At 38.6% G+C, this 13,981-nt stretch overlaps 1 protein-coding gene across 4 annotated transcripts in view; it reads right to left on the reverse strand.

Annotated features, from left to right (window-relative positions):
- Nucleotides 1–1,253: 1,253 nt before the first annotated feature.
- LOC121414227 (protein still life, isoforms C/SIF type 2-like) overlaps nucleotides 1,254–13,981 on the reverse strand; it is a 99,645-nt gene continuing 86,917 nt past the window's right edge. For 3 of the 4 annotated variants that reach the window (XM_041607337.1, XM_041607334.1, XM_041607333.1), the window contains 6 exons: nucleotides 12,668–12,868; nucleotides 11,267–11,281; nucleotides 6,056–6,170; nucleotides 5,344–5,508; nucleotides 3,068–3,149; nucleotides 1,254–2,843 (listed from right to left, as the gene is read on the reverse strand). In XM_041607337.1, the coding sequence (XP_041463271.1) occupies nucleotides 2,111–2,843; nucleotides 3,068–3,149; nucleotides 5,344–5,508; nucleotides 6,056–6,170; nucleotides 11,267–11,281; nucleotides 12,668–12,868 (1,311 nt within the window). In that variant the 3' untranslated portion in view covers nucleotides 1,254–2,110. The remainder of the gene's footprint in view (nucleotides 2,844–3,067; nucleotides 3,150–5,343; nucleotides 5,509–6,055; nucleotides 6,171–11,266; nucleotides 11,282–12,667; nucleotides 12,869–13,981) is intronic. The other variant, XM_041607335.1, reaches the window with a different exon arrangement.

Raw genomic sequence — 13,981 nt, forward strand, 5'->3', positions numbered from 1 at the left:
AATTTCCATGACGATTTAGAACTTTCCACTACAAGAAATTCTATGTCACTACATTTCATTCCAAAATCAGGTCGCAGACCAAACGGAAGGTGTGCCGTGGCCTTGATCGGGCCTACATGTACTTAGATTTTGTAGAGAAAATTGGAAATGCAATCGAAAGAGCACTGATAAATAAACTGCTCCAATATAGACATTCATTGATTTGCTTCTTCAACAAAGGAGTGAAATCTGATATGCAGCAGCTAATATTGATCTCTAAATTGTAAAATTGCAACAGAACATGTGCGATGACTTCCAAATATTTCTCGCATCAGCCCCATCGGAGAGTTCTGGGGCCGATTGCACGAAATAGTCTTTCCAAGGACCGTCTTTCGTGTCGCCCATCTTTTATGATACGCTGTAGGCAGGGTGTTTCTGAAATTCATGATTAAGAATAAGATTCGTTAGTTTGCTTTTAAATAAAATTTTATACAATTTCATGATAAATCGCATCATTTTATAAACAAATATTTTGCTTAATTCAATAGACAAATCAAACATGTTTGCAGATGATTTATTTAAAATGCGTTTCACATGGCGCATCATAAAAGATGGGCGACACGAAAGACGGTCCTTGCAAAGACCCTTTCGTGCAATCGGCCCCAGTTCTCTAAGGTTCTTTGCGTCACTGATAGCCTTTTGGGCTTTAAACTTCGTACAACTTTCTATTACACATTGCGAACCGCTTTCCACATGTTGCATACCACTGCACAACCCATTCTCAAAATCAGCAAATCTAATCTCCAAGATCCTTTATCCTCTAATACTGTACAAAAATATTGGCACTATCTTTACATTAAATAAGATTATTACTACTTACAAGACGCAACTTCCACGCTGCATCAACGGGCTAACACAATTAGTTTCACAACCATTTGTATATAAACATGTGCAAAATACTGTATATCGTAACCAAATGACCACTAACGGTAGCACAAGTGATTGAGAAAGGGATTTGTTGAACTTGACAATGCCTTCTTGCTATAATCTCAAGGAATATGGCTTGGAGACAAAAGGGATTCCGAAGGACTATATATAAACTATGATAGTTATATCACAAGCCCGTATTACAAAGAGTTGCGATTGATCCAATCACTCGCAACTATGGAAAGCCAGCAAAGTCAACAATAAAATGCAAGTTTGTTAAAAAAATTTCATAGATAATAATAATAATTGGCATTTATATAGTGCTTTATCAATCTACGACTGTTCAAAGCGCTTCACAATTATTATTACCCGATCACTGGATTCATAGCATTCAAAGTTTGCGCCTGTTAGGCGCAAACTTACTAAGCCAACCATAATGACAGTTGTTTCCTACCAGTACCCACTTAACACATGGGTGAGAGTGGCAAAGTGTGGATTGACGCCTTGCCAAAGGGAGCTAGGCTATGGTGGGATTTGAACACACAAAGGCGAGAGTCAGAACCGCTACAGCACGGCGCTTCCATCCATAGACATGAATGTATATCCATATCCATAAATTTTCTTGGTGTGTTCTCCTTTGTTTACAAAGGACATTTTGCAAATTTCCTGTAGAAAAAATTACGGCACTGACGGATTTCCATCGAGTTACGATTTATTGGATCAATCATAACTCTTTGTAAGACGGGGCTCAGGTGTCTCTTCTATTCTTTGGGTGTCTGCTATTTTTCATAATATGAATTCTGTTGTTTAGGTGGAAACACACAGAATTTAATTCTGATGGAGGATACACATACATAAGTTCATCCAAGCCTACAAAAAATGCAGCATTCATTGCTATATTGCGATGCTTTTTCTTCGTTGTGAATCGATCGGTAGGCAAAGGTACATGTAGACGGTTGAAAAAAACAAACACATACCACCATTTATCCTGAGTATTTTATGCACTTTATCTTGGATTAAGGAAAAAAAATCCACAGCATCGGTAGCATCACATTAAACAAAAATTGGTAATATCAATAAAAAAGTGGTATTAAAAAAGGCAAATACTTGTTGTAGGCCCCTATCCACGAGTCTGATTAAAAAAAACTCCAATGTTGTTTAAAAAATGGATTAGCCAAGAATGGAAGCTCCGGCAATACTGTTATCAATGGTGGTCTTCGACAGCCATTTCTATTTCAGCCAATCTAGCTCTTATGTCCTCCAGGTTTGGGGTGTAGGGCTCGCTCGGAGTACTCGCCTGTTGCTGGGCGTGGACTAAAGACAGGTCCAGAGTTAATGGTCTGTGCGGTCCTTTGCTACCCTGGGTAACAGCACTGGACTCGGGTGTCAGAGTTCTGAGTGGGTCTTCAGAATGGCGGGTGTTGGGATGAGATGCATGGGACGTTGGGGTGAAAGGTGGCACGCCAGGAGATGCCGGAGAGTTGGGAATGCTGGAGTCACAACTTGTTCCCCTTTGCAGACTGTTGTTCCCATTGCAATTCAGGGAACCCTCACTCTCCTGACGTTGGAGGCTTGTGATGATGATGGAGCTCGGCTCCCGACGGTCATGGTCGAAAGACCCCCGCCCCGTGCCCGTCGAGTCCGTATCGTCATAGTTCGGGTCCGAGCGGTGGGACCCGCTTTCGCTGGACCTCTCCTCGCTACCCAACGATCCCGCTTCGCTCTGTCCTGCCGACGAGCCCCCATCGGACTTTGCCATCGTTTTACGCAGAGTTCGTTTGTTGCGCCCTAAATTCTCAAAGCGCTTGCCACCGTAAGGTGTGTAGTTCTTCTTGATGTTAAACTTTGAGCCTCCTCCTGGGGTAGTCTTTGAACGATGGTAATCCCTCAGGGTCTGCCGAAGCACCTTCAGAAATGAGTTCCTCAAGTCGGAAGAGCTATGTGAATAAAAAGGAACAAAATTTGTTTGAGCATTCCATGTCTTTAAATCCACTTCGCATTGCCAACATGACAATCTCCAAAACAATCGCAACATTAAAATGCTCACAACGTCTCATTATTTCTTTTTTTTCTCAAACTTTTATTGATTTTTGCTATCAAGTTTTCTTGTTTAATGCAATTAAATTGGCTTCAAGGATTTGGATCGAATACTTCAACTCACCAGAATGAAAACTGGAAGACCTTTTCTGTTTTTCCCTCCCCTTTGAGGTGCACCAGCTCCCATAGACTCAAGTAGTCAGTTTCTGTGAATTAGAAGGAAAACATTATCAGAGGAAGGGCTCATTAAACATGCTACAATAACGAATTTGAGGTTTTTCATTCTGCAAAAGCGTACATGTATATGAACAATGCTATCTTATTAACTGTATCAGTTGATAGTTGTCATCATCATCATGTCTATTCCATTACCATCAAGCTACAGCAATATCATTTCCATTAATACGATCACAAGCATGTTTATTCTGAGTAATCTATATACATGTAGTACTCTTATCTCTATGTTATACATTATATTTTCAACACACAGTTTCATAATAGATAACGCCACCATCATTTTAATCAACACCATCAACATCATCATTATCAACAAACCACCTGCAACCTGAACATCACAACGTTATTATCACTATGTCTGCCACCATCACCACCCACCACCGCTACTACCACTACCATCACCACTACCACCACCAACATCACCACCACCACCAACGCATCACTAACAACGTCACAACCACTAACACATCACCACCAACGACAACATCACCACCATCGCGAACATCATCATCACTACCACCCCTATCAATACCAACTCCCCCTCCATCATCACTATCATAACCAACATCACCACCACCACTACCAACACAACTACCACCATCATCACCACCACCACCACTACCAACACAACTACCACCATCATCATCATCACCACCACCACCACCACTACCAACACAACTACCACCATCATCATCACCCCCACCACCACCACTACCAACACAACTACCACCATCATCATCACCCCCACCACCACTACCAACACAACTACCTCCATCATCATCACCACCACCACCACCACTACCAACACAACTACCACCATCATCATCACCCCCACCATGACCACTACTAACACAACTACCACCATCATCACCACCACCACCACTACCAACACAACTACCACCATCATCATCACCACCACCACCACTACCAACACAACTACCACCATCATCATCCCCACCACCACCACTAAAACACAACTACCACCATCATCATCACCCCCACCACCACTAAAACACAACTACCACCATCATCATCACCCCCACCACCACTACCAACACAACTACCACCATCATCATCACCCCCACCATGACCACTACTAACACAACTACCACCATCATCATCACCCCCACCACCACCACTACCAACACAACTACCACCATCATCATCACCCCCACCACCACTACCAACACAACTACCACCATCATCATCACCCCCACCACCACCACTACCAACACAACTACCACCATCATCATCACCCCCACCACCACTACCAACACAACTACCACCATCATCATCACCACCACCACCACTACCAACACAACTACCACCATCATCATCACCCCCACCACCACTAAAACACAACTACCACCATCATCATCACCACCACCACCACTACCAACACAACTACCACCATCATCATCACCCCCACCACCACTACCAACACAACTACCACCATCATCATCACCCCCACCACCACTAAAACACAACTACCACCATCATCATCACCCCCACCACCACTACCAACACAACTACCACCATCATCATCACCACCACCACCACTACCAACACAACTACCACCATCATCATCACCCCCACCACCACTACCAACACAACTACCACCATCATCATCACCCCCACCACCACTAAAACACAACTACCACCATCATCATCACCCCCACCACCACTACCAACACAACTACCACCATCATCATCACCCCCACCACCACTAAAACACAACTACCACCATCATCATCACCCCCACCACCACTAAAACACAACTACCACCATCTTCATCACCACCACCCCCTCTACCAACACAACTACCATCATCACTATCACCCCCACCACCACTACAACACAACTACCACCATCATCATCACCACCACCACCACTACCAACACAACTACCACCATCATCATCACCACCACCACCACTACCAACACAACTACCACCATCATCATCACCACCACCACCACTACCAACACAACTACCACCATCATCATCACCACCACCAACACTACCAACACAACTACCCCATCTCCATCACCACCACCCCCTCTACCAACACAACTACCACCATCACTATCACTAACACCAGCACCAACACCACCACCACCACAACAATCACTACCACCACCACCACAGTTACCATCCTTCTCTCACCAGATAAACACGTCTCCTTGACTTGCATGGCTGATATCGGAACCATCCACTTGAACTTGATCAGGTCCTCTGGGTTTCCTTTCAGTGTTCCAGTTCCAGAGAGCTTGACCATGCTCTTCTTGCGGCTCCTTTCCTTGCATATGATGACCACCGCTGGTCGGAAGACTGCATCCGGCAAAGAGAACAAAGCCATCATGAAAAACTTGATGAATGAGTGAGCACCAATATGCATAGAATTTGTTTATAGGCATGCACTGATGAATAAACTAATTATGCATACATTAGCATAATCACCTAATACATGTAGCAATTAGTATGAAATAAATTACTATGAAATTTTGAAGATTATTTCTCAGACAACCTGCGTGCCAATATTCGGTGCGATCGCGTGGCCAATGGCCAAGAACTTCCAAAATACACCAGCCTAGATAGGGTTAATATAAACTCTGGTCTTAAGTTGGGGTTTAACTATGGACATCATATTGTGACATAAATCTCTAATTTTGACATTTTTTGGTATCCCATCATTTCAGCACGGACTTAGACCATGGTCTCCGTTAAACCAGAGTTTTAAATACATGCTTTGATGTTTCAAGGAATAAATTAATTACTAGAAGCACAATGTAAGGAAATTTGTGAATGCTTTAATGACAGCACCTACATGTACATGTAAAATACTGGAGCGATAAGGCTGTGGAGCTCTTGTACTCACCAAAGACAGTGACCTCGGGTTCACGACCTTTCTTGTACTTTGGAAGGTCATCGTGACAGTTGAGCCAGGTCATATTCTCGTACTTCACTAGATCATCCATGGCAAGCTCGTGTACCTATATGACAATAGAAAATCAAATTGCATATTGATATAAGAAACCTATGTGACAACAGCACATGGAATTCAGTGTTGATATACAGTAAGATGCCAATATGACAATGGTAGATCAAATTGTATATTGATATAAGAAACCTATGTGACAAAAGCACATGGAATTCAGTGTTGATATACAGTAAGATGCCAATATGACAATGGTAGATCAAATTGTATATTGATATAAGAAACCTATGTGACAAAAGCACATGGAATTCAGTGTTGATATACAGTAAGATGCCAATATGACAATGGTAGATCAAATTGTATATTGATATAAGAAACCTATGTGACAAAAGCACATGGAATTGAGTGTTGATATAGGAAGCCAATATGAAAAAAGAACAAATGTTGATATAAGAAACTGATATGACAAAGGAAGATTGAATGGTGTTTTGATGTAAGTATTACATATTACAAATTAAACCTATATAAAAAGCAAACATATGATAAGATTAAGAAACCTACATATGTTGATATAAGAAACTTACTGTATATAAAAAGATATGATTAAAAGAAACATATATGACAAAAGAACATTGAATTAAGTGCTGATTTAAGAAATCAATATGACAAAAGAATCATGTTGACATACAAGTAAGAAACCTATTATTTGACAAAAGATCCTTATGTGTTTAAGAAACCTGTGTAATATCATTTTATAACTATAATCCCAATATGTATTTTTCTGATGGAAATTTTAGAACTATAATCCCAATATATATTTTTCTGATGGAAATTACCAAATACAGGAGAGGAACTTGGCATAATGATGAACTTTACTCCTGCACTTGTGAATGTTTGTATAACTTTTAAACTTGATATATCCAAATTCTTGAGTCTAACATCATATCTTGAAAACTGAACAAAGTAACCCATTCTACACGTAGCTTTATACATAACTTAGAATTGAGTAGATGGGAACAACCCCATTTTGTGCAAGTTTTCCTATCAAATATTTCTTCATCAATCATTAAAATGACCCCACTATTCATTAATAAAATCCCATTATTTGAAATGATTTCATCTCTCATGGAAACATGGATCTCATGGTTTGCATTATGGGTCTGAAATATCCTGAAAAAATTGTACAAAAGGAAAGAAATACTAAATACAAATCAAATTCAATACAATAATAAAAAATATACTCTGTACTGCTGTCGTTCATGCATATAGATTTTGCAAATGTGTACAAATGGCAAATGAAGTAAATGAGAGCTAAGTTTTTGATCAAATCATTAAATAATTGAACATGCAATAAAGATGAGAGAGCTATAATTCATTTTCGAATCGTGACTCCATTCCACAAAGCTTGACAAATGAAATTCCAGTCTGTACAAAATAATTCAATATGGTATAGTATTGCGAAACAGGTGAAGCACATTACATGGAAAAAAATGATATTAATCCAATTTGCACAAATGAAATAAGAGCATATATAATGAAATTATGAATATTTGGTGAACTTTCTATTTTACAAAATATTACGAGATGAAGGGTAATTCCAAAAGAGAAATCTATATTTTGGTAGGTCTGACATTCATTTATTTTCCAAGTTATACATCACCTCATAAAATATCTACTCAAAGCATCATAACTTAAAAGCATTACACATATGAAGCAAAAAAAACGAAACAAACAAATAAAAAATCATTTCAGAAAGGTCCCGCTTATCGGAGTCAGATGGACGTACTTAATGCAATTGCTGATATATTGACATGAAATTCAAACAAATTATAAATGTAAATATGGTGATGCCCAGACAACCCCACAAATGGATGTGCTAGAATTGACAGCAATGACAAACATTAAGCTACCAAGGATAATAAGGTGCAGTAGAAAGATAGATATGCATATGTACAAGTGCGAACATGAAGAGGATGCTCGCAAGAAGTTGGATAAGAAATAAAATGAAAGGAAAACATACACACTCAAACACTGAGATCGATATCAACAATCATTCACATATAACATAATACAAGGGTGTAGATCATTTCAATTCATTTTGTTCAATAGGATTTACTTTTATGAAGGGGGGAGAGTTGAATAAATCATAAAAGGGGGTAATTCCCGTCAAAGTAAAAGCCATCCACCAACGCTAGAGAGCGATTATTTCCTTCCCAGAAAATTCCAAGCCTTTGAGCAAAATTGGAAAGCAACTATGCTTTGGTTTGACTTTTTGAAATTATTTAGTAGTCAATAACTTACAATGTCCAGCCACCTTTATCTTCATGTTAAAAAGCAAATTTAAGTTTTTGCAATAGTTTGTATTGACTAAAAGTAAGATGGCTACACTGAGGCAATGGCTTAGGTTTAAGCAGGAAACATGTGAATGATGGGGGGTTGGATTCAAAATGAAAAAAAAAATAATCTGAATTTAAATCAGAATTCTAGTAATTCATTACAGCAGTAGGACATTCTATGGTGTAGTCCCACCCCCTCTTGAATAGCATGCCATCATTTGTCTACAGTACACCAACATGCTATTTTGAGTGATACTGATTTAATAAAATGGGGGGGGGGTACTGAAAATGAAATCCTTTCCTTATACCCGCTCCATATAGAAAAACACGTAATAGCGTATGAACATTTAATTACCGGTACATCTTCTTTCCGTAGGGGAGGACTGTTGAGGGGCGAAGTGGGGGTGTTAGGTGGGCTGATGGGATCCTTGGGTTGGAAGAAGGCTAGGAGGGGGTTGGTTGGGGTCTTTGAGGGGTAATGGATGGATTGGAAAGGGGCGTAGAAGGGGTACGAATATGGGTAATGGGGTATGAGTGGAAAGAAAGTGGGGTAAGGATGGTTATTGTGGTGTTAGTGGTCATCAATTGTGATAGTGATAGCATACATGTACATGTAGATCAAGATAGTGGTTGTTATTGAGGTGGTGGTGGTAGTGGTAGTAGTGGTGGTGACAGTGGTGGTAGTGGTGGCATGGTAGTGGTAGCAATATGTAGTAGGTGTGGTGATCAGGGTACAGGAGAAATGGTGGTGGTGGTGGTATGGTGATGATAGTTGTATTGACAATAGGGTGCAGTAGGAGTGGTGGTGGTGATGGTGTCAAAGAATTGGTGGTAGCGATGGTGGTAGTGGTATTAGAATATGGTAGGAGTGGATATGAAGACGGTGCAGGTGAATTCGTGGTTGTGATAGTGGTGGTAGTGGCAGTAATATGTTGTGGTGATGATGATGGTGATGACGGAGAATTGGTGGTAGTGATGGTGGTAGTGGCAGTAATACGTCATGGGAGTGGTGATGATAATGATGGTGTTGGAGAATAGTGGTGGTAGTGAATGAAGGGGTCATGTCGGTAACAATTGTGGTGGTGGTGGTGGTGGTAGTGTTGGCGGTAGAGATTAAAACAGGACAAGAAACAACAAAAACAAAATGATCAGTACACAAAGAAAGAGAATGATAGTTAGCTAATACTTGGTTACATTAATCAGAAAACACATTGCTGCAAAGCAGACAAAACCTTTTTATCTAAATTAAGAAAAAAAATCTAAAATTTCAGTAGAATGAAATAAAATGGTTACTATGACACACTCTCTCATGATACATTTATGTAAACATGGGCCCGTATTCTGAAGTCGGGTTTAACTTAAACTCAGGTTTAAAATTGTGGTCTAAGTATGGGAATCCAAAAGTATCAACATTTTTATTAAGTTGTATGTTTCTAATGTTTACTGTGCTCTTTCCTGATTTATCGATGGTGAAGAAAATCATCTATTCATACTTCCTAGACAATTATGAATGATTTGAGAGCTGAATGAGCTGAAAGTATGATATTTCTACTGTCAGTGATTTATGTAACGATTGGCTGTCCATACTTAAACCACAACTTTAAACCTGAGTTTAAGTTAAAACAGACTTCAGAATACGGGCCATGGAGTAGAAGTTCAATATCAGAGAGAATAGAGACATGATTAGATCATCTTGCGATTAAAAGAGACAAACCCCACCCCCCCCCCCCCATTTTTTTCAGATGCAAGGCCTAATCATCACAGTAATATTATTCATCATACATGTATTCCATATACATGTACATGCAAGTGATACACCTACTGTATCACTTCTTAATCTAACATTAAGTTATCATTGACTGAGGAAACATCCATAAGGTTCAAATAGATTGTAAGAACAAGCAAAATGCAATGTTTCTAACGAATTATTCCAAAATGTGAAAATGGACAGCAGAAAGAGAGAAAACATGTACTTGGAAGCGGAAGATGACAACGTTACGTAAACTTTTTTTCTTCTTTCACGAAAGTATCATTATAAAGGTCCATTCCATCCCAACAAAGAGTTGATTGGATAAAAAAAAATGAAAAATCAAGCATGATACTAAAATCAAAAGAATCAAAATTGTTTTATATTCTGAGGAAAAGATAAAAATAACTCAGATTTCATATAATAAAATAAGAAAATATTAAGGAGTTGGTATTATTGTTTGTTCCTTCACCCCGTACTAATCAGAATGTGCATAATGTGTTTTGCAAAATTATTTCAAATCTGATTTTCATGATAGTTTGTGGATTATGCCTGCTTGACTTTTCTTTTTAATTCAATTTTTTCATTGGGGTGGTGTCGCCCTTTGATCTCTAATACAATACTAAAGCAAGAATACAATCAAACAGAAGAAAATAAAAGGAAACAATGCAGTGATATCAAGGAAGAATAAATGAAAATTTTATGAATGGTTGTCTATAAGTTAATTAGTCTTCCTTCATGACAAATGAGTTAGCAATCAGTTTAACAATATTAATTGCACTTGTTCAGAAATCAAATGGCGTGATAATAGAATGCATTGTTACAAAAAAAATCTAAATTGCAGAAAGAAATCAGAGAAATAGAATTAAAATCAGTTTAATATGAAAAGATGATGTGAAGTACTCCAACTATATTGAAATGTGTACATCTGTTTTTCATTTGAGTGTCAGAAACTATTAAATAGATTGTGGTGAGAAATTGAAAATGAGATGGAATGACGAGAGCGTTGAATATAGCTAGAGCACAGAGCTGAAACTTCTATAAAGGAAATTTGGCTCTCATATTTACCTTCGATCCCGCAATCTGGTAGAGCGTATGAACGGAAAGACACACATACAGACAGACAGACAGATGGATGAAGAGACAGATGCATGGATGGATGGATGGACAAACAAATGACAAGATGAAAACAGAAAGAAGGGAAAGGATTAAGGGATGGTGGAGAGATGAGAAAATGAAAAAAAAATCCAAAGTCGAAAGCACAATGTAGAAAAAGGGAGGGAGGAAAAGTAGAAGATAAATGATAATTGCAATTAGAAATCTAAACTGATCATTAACGGATACATATATTATTTAGAAGTATAGACTTTTTCATTGAAAATTCATACGATAGGAAAAATCGGAACGCTATAGAATATAAGACTATAGAAAAGGCTGAGACGATATTATGAATAACATATATCATTGGATTAATAAAAATCCTTTCTAAGTGGCTAATATCAGGGCAAGAAAAGTTATTACAGAAAGCTTCATTGATATATACAATATTACAATGTCATGTAGAAGCCAATGCAGACAGATCTAAAAATGCTTTGACCAAAAAGAAGGGGGAACGTCAGTTCACTTTTGTTTTCTTTTCTAATATGAATGAAACACTTAGGTTATTGTAGAAAATATAGTTTTAAGGAAAAAGCATGGGAAAAATGTCTCAAATTTTATCAAAATTGATAAAAAGGCTACCACAGAAAGGAAAGAAGAACGAAACCAGAAATCTTAGAACAGGAATAACTGCTCAGAAAGTTTCGAAGAGAGCACGTTATCACAAAAAAAGTTGCGATTTCAATCTAAAACTTTGTTTTATCTGGCACAGGAGAAAAAAGAATCAAAAGGTTTTTTCTTGAAGGCTTATTTATTTTCTTATTCCTTTTTTTGAAGTTTTTATTAATTTCATAATTTTACGACGAGGCTTATACTTTTGGGTAGAACAATAGCATTTAAGAAGTAGCAGGGTAGGATATGATTTTATTTTTTTTTGGGGGGGGGATTCTCACATGGGGCAATTGCAATTTTTTTTTTTTGGTATGTCTATCATTTTGAGGGCTAAATTGTAGGGGTAACAAGCACTTATGCAGTAAAAGCAAATATCATTATTCTGCCATGAAGTTAGAACGTTGATTTTTAATAATCTTGAATTTTTTGGAAGGGACAGATATTGGGGCAACTCGAATGGTCACCTCAAAGCAAGCATTTTTGAGGAATTTTAGGGGCTATTTGGGATGTCATAAGGGCAAAATCACCATCGCCCTCGGGTACATGTATTTCCTACGCTGAGTAGTAGGTTTAGAGAGGTATTCAAAGCGTTCCAAAGATGTATACTTAGCAAGAGGCATATCAATTCTCAACACAGCATGAGAAAACCATCTAGTCTCAGCACTCGCCGTATGAATAGAATCCTTTCACGGTACATACCTCCTTCTTGATATGAAACTGCTCGGCGACCAGGGTATCGAAGACGGCCCCGTACTCCTCGTGGACCCGCATCATATCGTTGATATGCTCGGCGACCTTGTTCATGCCCTTGAGGGCTTCGGACAGGTGGTAGTGCTCGTAGCTGTCGCGGTCTAGGTGGGTACGCATCTCAGAGAGGAGGAGGGGGTACTTGAGCACCCTCTGGTGAAGGTGAAGTAAGAAATGGATCGTGAGTATTCTGTATTTGTATTGTTTTTCATTAGTGTACATCGTCTAAATCAAATATCTGGCTGTAACCCAATGTTTCCAACAGCTAAAGCTAAACTGGACCTCATGGTAGTGCTCGTAGCTATCGCGGTCAAGGTGGTTGCACATCTCAGAGAGGAGGGTTACTTAAGCACTCTCTATTAGAAGTAAAGAAGTCGATTGTGAACATTCTGTATTTGTATTCATCTCTCATGTCTACTGCCTTTATACAGAATCAGTTAGTGAAAGTTCAGAAACTTCAAAATGCTGCCGCTCGCATCGTTTCTCTATCCACCAGGCGCACTCACATTACTCCTATTTTAAGATCCTTACATTGGCTCCCTGTAAAACAGCGTATTATGTTCAAAATTTTGTTGTTAACTTTCCATTGTGTTCATGGCTCATCTCCCCAGTACCTTATTTCACTGATCAAAAGTTATACCCCTTCAAGATCCTTACGTTCCTCCCTTTCCAATTCTCTTGTTACCCCCAAAGTTTCCAAAACTTGGGGTGAAAGATCATTTGTTTACTCATCCTCGAAACTATGGAACAGCCTCCCTCATAACATCAAACAGTGCTTGACTTCTGAAACTTTCAAAAATTACCTCAAAACATTTCTGTTCAATTCTTCTTAATTTCTTTTATAATTTCCTAAAAAGCGCCTTGAGCACTCTACAGAGTGGATTTGGCGCGATATAAGTCTTAATTATTATTATTATTATACCTCCCCGCAACTTACGACTGGTCCACAATCCGATTTTGGAAAAAAAAATTGTTCTTTTTTCAATCTGAAAATGTGAATGAAAAGTAAACTTCTATTTGAGGTTCAAATTAACTCTAAGAGTAATGATTTTGGAGGATTGCAGGCCTTTTTTTTCTTTTTAGTAAAGTCCAAATTGGTTTCAAATCTTACTCAATCGTACGGTTGGTATGGCGTCATTATGCCTAGATGTTCAATTGGTTTTTATTTCTAATATGGATGGTACATGTATGTGGCATTATGTCAAAGATTTCAACATAAGTATTCATTAGATGATTTAGAACTTTAAATAGCATTGCAATCATTGC

Source organism: Lytechinus variegatus, chromosome 4, assembly GCF_018143015.1.
Source record: "Lytechinus variegatus isolate NC3 chromosome 4, Lvar_3.0, whole genome shotgun sequence".
NCBI classification, from domain to species: Eukaryota; Metazoa; Echinodermata; class Echinoidea; order Temnopleuroida; family Toxopneustidae; genus Lytechinus; species Lytechinus variegatus.